Source organism: Eimeria tenella, genomic scaffold (assembly GCF_000499545.2).
Source record: "Eimeria tenella Houghton genomic scaffold, Eth_scaff69, whole genome shotgun sequence".
Taxonomy (NCBI): domain Eukaryota; phylum Apicomplexa; class Conoidasida; order Eucoccidiorida; family Eimeriidae; genus Eimeria; species Eimeria tenella.
The window spans coordinates 45755-51279 of NW_013543437.1; the positions used below are offsets into that span (position 1 = coordinate 45755).

General features: G+C 58.4%; 2 protein-coding genes across 2 annotated transcripts in view; one reads left to right on the forward strand and one right to left on the reverse strand.

The window, feature by feature from the left end:
- The window catches only part of ETH_00033230 (uncharacterized protein), a gene marked incomplete at both ends in the record, with an annotated part of 3918 nt that extends 1796 nt beyond the window's left edge, over positions 1-2122 (forward strand). Inside the window, 5 exons of the mRNA XM_013377947.1 lie at positions 6-199; positions 280-518; positions 1178-1427; positions 1619-1717; positions 1862-2122. Of these exons, the coding sequence (XP_013233401.1) occupies positions 6-199; positions 280-518; positions 1178-1427; positions 1619-1717; positions 1862-2122 (1043 nt within the window). The remainder of the gene's footprint in view (positions 1-5; positions 200-279; positions 519-1177; positions 1428-1618; positions 1718-1861) is intronic.
- A 711-nt stretch (positions 2123-2833) lies between these two features.
- The window catches only part of ETH_00033235 (HECT type ubiquitin ligase, putative), a gene marked incomplete at both ends in the record, with an annotated part of 28393 nt that continues 25701 nt past the window's right edge, over positions 2834-5525 (reverse strand). Inside the window, 3 exons of the mRNA XM_013377948.1 lie at positions 2834-2899; positions 3256-3295; positions 4760-5135. Of these exons, the coding sequence (XP_013233402.1) occupies positions 2834-2899; positions 3256-3295; positions 4760-5135 (482 nt within the window). The remainder of the gene's footprint in view (positions 2900-3255; positions 3296-4759; positions 5136-5525) is intronic.

The window sequence follows — 5525 nt, forward strand, 5'->3', positions numbered from 1 at the left end:
AGCAGCAGCAGCAGCAGCAGCAGCAGCGAAGCCACCGTCAGCGCTGGAAAGCCCGCGGGAAGCAGCAGAAGCTGAAGCCTGCGAGGCGGCGCTGCGGCTGCTGAAAGAAGCTGCTGGAGTCTCCGACGCAAATAAAGTCATTGAACACTTTCTCTCGCAAAGCCATACTTACGAGCAGCTGCTTTGCCTCGCGCACAAGGTGCTGCTGCTGCTGCTGGTGCTGCTGCTGCTGCTGCTGGTGCTGCTGCTGCTGCTGCTGCTGCTGCTCTTGCTGCGGAGGTGGAATTGGAGGACGATGATGGGGATGCTGCTGCTGCTGCTGATGGTGCGGATGACGCTGATGATGCTGCTGCTGCTGATGATGATGCGAATGATGCTGTTGATGCTGCTGATGAAGTGGATGAAGCTGCTGCTGCTGCGGATGCTGCGGATGCTGCTGCTGCTGCTGATGCCGACGATCCTGATAATGCTGTTGATGCTGCTGCTGCTCTTCCTGGGGACTGGGAATGCGATGGGGTGTAGGAGGTTATGCTGCTGCTGCTGCTGGGGTTGGAGCAGTGGATATTATGCTGCTGCTGCTGCTGCTGCTCCGGTTGCTGCTGCTTGGAGTGCTTGTTGCGGCGGCTGCACTGCTGCTTCTGCTGTTGCTGTTGCCACAGCTGCTGGGAATGGTGGCAGCTGTATTGCTGCTGCTGCTGCTGCTGTTGCTGTTGTTCTTCGTGCTTATGCTGTTATGCTGCTGCTGCTGGTCCTAGGCTGGCTGCCAATATTGGAAGAGTCAACTGCTGCTGCGTTTGTTGCTGTGTTGCTGCTGCTGCTGCTGCAGCACCAGGCCAGGCTGCAGGAACTGCAGGAGCAGAAACGCATTTATACCCAAATGGTATCCTTTGAGGGCTCCAAACCCTAAAACCTAAACCCTAATCCCTAAACCCTAAACCCTAAACGCTAGAACCTAAACCCTAAATCCTCAGGCAGAAGACTTGTGGGTGCAACAGCAGCTTCACTGCGTGCCAACGCAGTACGCTTGTGGCACTTGCCTGCTGTTGCTGCTGCTGCTGTTGCTGCTATTGCTGCTGCTGCTGCGCATTTGCATCGCGGTTGCTGCTGCTGCCGTTGGTGGAGCCGCTGCTACTTCTCTTCATGCTATTGCCGCTCCTGCTTGTTGAGGCCTTTATAGGCTGCTGCTGCTGTTGCTGTTGTTGTTGCTGCTGCTGCTGCAGCTGGAAGAAAGACGGTTTGCTTCTGTCTCCTCGGGCCTAGTGCGCGGGGAGAGCCTCCCTCCGGAAGCAGCAGAAGCAACTGCTGCTGCAGCAAAGCAGCATCTGCAGCGGGAGCAGCAAACCCACCAGCGCTTGCAGCAGCTGCTCTCAGAGCTGCAGACAGGAGTTGGTTTCCTCACTGAAAAGCTCACCAGTGCGCAGCAGCAGGTCAGCATATCAGCTGTTGCTGCTGCTATTGCTGCTGCTGCTGCTGATGCTGCTTTGTGTGAAGCTGCTGCGTCTGCTGCGCTTTGCGCCGCTGTTTCTCCCGCTGCTGCTGCCGCCACTTTGTTGCCGCTGTTGCAGCAGCAGCTGCTGCTTTGCAACAGCAACAACCCGTGTGAGGTTTTCTGCTGCAGCTGGGATTCCTGCCGAAGCTGCAGCAAGATGCCTCCCTGCCAGATATTTTCTCTTTCTGCTGCACTGTCACAAAGGCATTGGTAGAAGCAGTGAAGACGGTGAGCAGCAGCAGCAGCACCAGCGGCAGCAGCAGCTGTCGAAGCAGCGGCCGCAGCAGCTGCAGATGGCAAGTTGTGTTGTGCATACACCGTAGTGCAGCAGCAGACAGCAAAGGATGAGGTACTGCTGCTGGTCTTCTGCAGTTGCCAAAGGAAAACACAGCAGCAGCAGCTGCTGCAGCAACAGCAGCATATGACGCAGGTGAAGACGAAGAGGAGAACAAGCAGCAGCAGGAAGAACCAGAAGACAAAACTGCTGCGGTGGCAACAGAAGAACCAGCAGCAGCAGCAGCGGCAAACAAAGAAGAGGCACCATCTGAAGTAGCTGCTGCACCAGATGCAGCAGCGGCAGAGGGTGGGGAATCTGCAGCAGCAGTACAAGAGGAGCAGCAGCAAGACCCTTGACGCCCTGCCCTGCCAAAGCTGCAGCAAAGCTATCCAGCGGCAAGAGCAGCAGCAGCAACAACAACAAAAGCCATGAGATTGCGCTGCCACGCGGCTAGTTCGTTGCTACTGCTGCAACAGCAACTGCTGCAGCAGATGTCGCTGCAGCATCTGCCGCTGTGACATACGCTGCTAACCCGCTAAATGCTGCTGCAGCAGTTGTTGTCACCGCTGCTGTAGTTGCAGTCGAGTTGGCTGCAGCTGTTGCTGCCGTTGCAGCAACAATGTGCGCAGCTGATGCAGCTTTAGTTCTATCTAGTGCTGCAGCAGCTTCTGCTGCAGCAGCTGTCTTGCAGCACCTTGTGCTGCAGCGGCTTGTGCTGCAGTAGCTGTCTTGCAGCAGCCTGCGCTACAGCAGCCGTCTTGCAGCAGCTTGTGCTGTAGCAGCTTGTGCTGCAGCAGCCGTCTTGCAGCAGCTTGTGCCGCAGCAGGTTGTGCTGCAGCAGCTGTCTTGCAGCAGCTTACGCTGCAGCGGCTGTCTTGCAGCAACTTGTGCTACAGCAGGTTGTGCTGCAGCAGCATGTGACGCAGCAGCTGTCTTGCAGCAGCTTGTGCTGCAGCAGTTTGTGCTGCAATTGCTGTCCTGCAGCAGCTGTCTTGCAGCAGATTGTGCTGCAGCAGCTTGTGCTGCAGCAGGCAGTGCTGCAGCGGCCGGTGCAGCAGCTGCTACTGCTAAACAAAAAGCAAACGTGGCTGTGCAGCCCTTGTTGGCTGCTCCCTTTTAGTCTTCATAATTCCCTCATAAAAAACAGCAGCAGCAGCAGCAGCAGTGCATCAGCTGTTGCTGCTGCTGCTACTGCTGCTGCCTGCTACTCCTGATGACCTGCCCCAGAACTCGAACACAGTCATGCAATTTGCTTCCAAGATTCCCTCACGCTGTCGGTGCAGCAACACTCCATGTTGTTGCTGCTGCTGCAGCAGTGCATCAACCGCTGGTGCTCCTGCAGCTGCTGCAGCGGCCGCAGCAGCGTCGGCCGCTGCTGCTGCTGTTGCTGCTGCTAAACGCCCTGGTACCTTACTAATGCTAATGTGGCGGCAGCGCCACTAAAATTCACTCCGTGCTACTGAGGTAGCAAGTTGGTCCCTGAGCTCACAGTCCTTCTTGTCTTGCTGCTGCTGCTGCTGCTGCTGCAGCTGCAGTTGCAGTTGCAGCTGCTGATTCACCTGCTGGGGGCGCTGTGCTGGCTGCTGCTGTGCTTCCTGCTGCTGCACGTGGTGCTGCTGCTGCGGCTCGTGCTGCTGCTGGTGAAGCTGCAAAGTATGCGACAGTATCTGCTGCTGGGAGTGTTGCGTTTGTTGCTGTTTCTGTTGTTGCTGCTGATGCTTGTGCTGCTGCTGCTGCTTTTGTTGCTGCTGCTCGTAGTTTCCTTTTTCGTCGCCATGCTGCAGCTGCTGGTCTTGAGCCTGCTGCAGCTGTTGACGCTCACTGCGCTGCACATTGTCGTGTTGCTGCTGCTGCTGCTGCTGCTTCTGCAGTGGTCGCTGCTGTTGCTGCTGTTGCCGCTGCTGCGTGAAGTGTTCATGGTCTGCGTCTGAGGGAAGCTGTTCCTGCAGCAACTGCTGCTGCTGCTGTTGCCGCTGCTCCTCTTCCTGCTGCAGCTGCTGCTTCTCTCCCTGCTGCAGCTGCTGAGAGACATCCTGCGGCCGTTCGTTCGGTAGCAGCTGCTCCTCCTGTAACTGCTGTTGCTGCTGCTGCTGCAGCGGCTGTTCCTCGTGTAACTGCTGCTGCTGCTGCTGCTGCTGCCAGTGATGCGTGTGGCTATATATGTGGCAAAATTCAACACCTAAATCCACCCTGCGGATGAATTGCTGCATGTATGCCTCTCCCGAGAGCTGCTGCTGCTGCTGCCGTTGCTGCCGTTGCTGCTGCTGCTGCTGCGGCAGGTGCTGCTGCGGGCGCTGTTGGTCCTGTTGCTCACCGCCTTGTTCCTCTTGCTGCTGTCGCTGGACATGTGGCTCCTGTTGCTGCTGCTGCTGCTGCATGGTTTTGCTGCCAGACGTTTTAGGGGCCGCTGCAGCCCCAGAGCCTTCGCCTTCGCTGCTCGCCTTTGCCGCTGCCTCTGCTGCTGCACTATTTAAGCAACTTTGTTCTGTTACTGCAGCTGCTGCTGCTGCTGATGCGGCTGAAGCTGTCTCTGCCGCTTCTGCTGCTGCTGCTGGCTCAGCAGCACTAGCTGACTGCTGCTGGAGGGGCTCGCCAGCTACTGTCTCTGCTGCTGCAGTGGCATCCTCGCGGGCCGCTATAGCAGCAGCAGCAGCAGCAGCACACGCCTTCTTGAACAGGGCCTCTTCGCAGCGCATGTACTCCAGCACAATCCACCTGCAGCAGCAGCAGGTGCAACAGCAGCAGCAAAACGTTCTCGTGCAAATTGAAGCAGCGACAAAAACAGCGGAGAGAGCAGCAGTACCAGCAGCAGCGCCTGCTGCAGCACCAATGGCAGCAGCAAAGTCAGCAGCAGCAAATTCAGCCGCGCTGGAGGGTCCCTGAAGTAAGAGCAGCTCCTTCTGGTGCTGCGGCAAACTGCGGTGTGTCTGCAGCCAACGATGAAGCAACTACAGGAGCTACAGCAACAGCAGCGGCAGCAGCAGCAGCAGCACCTGAATGCATCTGCTCTGCCTAAGTCAAAGAGCTCTTCAATCGCCTTGGGCGATGCGGGTTCTAAAGCCATTTGGAGGAGCTCTTGAGTGTTGTTTTTTAGCTGCAGCAGGCTGCCGCAGCCGCAGCAGCAGTCGTCGCTGCTGCTGCTGCTGCTGCTGCTGTTGCAGGCGCCCGGGAGGCACAGCCGGCCTGCAGCAGCAACGGGGCCGCAGCCAAAGCTGCTGTCTGTGGGGTCGCAGTAGTAGTAAGTGAGCTGCTGCGGGGGGCAGACGAGTCCTAGGGGGCAGCAGCGGGGGCAGGAAGCAGCAGCAGCGGCAGCAGCAGCAGTAGCTGCTGCTGCCGCTTGCTGCTGCTGCTGGCTGCGCGCTGCGGACGCTGAAGGGCGCAGCAGCAGCCAGCTCGCTGCGCTGCGGCTGCTGCTGGTGCTGCCTGTGGCGGCAGCAGCAGCAGCCTTTAGCCGCTGCTGCTGCTGGTGCTGCGGGCTCGGCGAGGACGGGGCAGAGGGAGCAACAGCAGCAGCAGCAGCTGCTGCAGCGGCCACGACTGTGCAGCTGCACGGCTCCTCCTCCGCCTCCTCAGCGCCGGAACCGCCAGCAGCAGCAGCAGCAGCAGCAGCGACGACTGCTGCTGCGGCTGCGGCAGCCTGCTGCAGCTAAAAAACAACACTCAAGAGCTCCTCCAAATGGCTTTAGAACCCGCATCGCCCAAGGCGATTGAAGAGCTCTTTGACTTAGGCAGAGCAGATGCATTCAGGTGCTGCTGCTG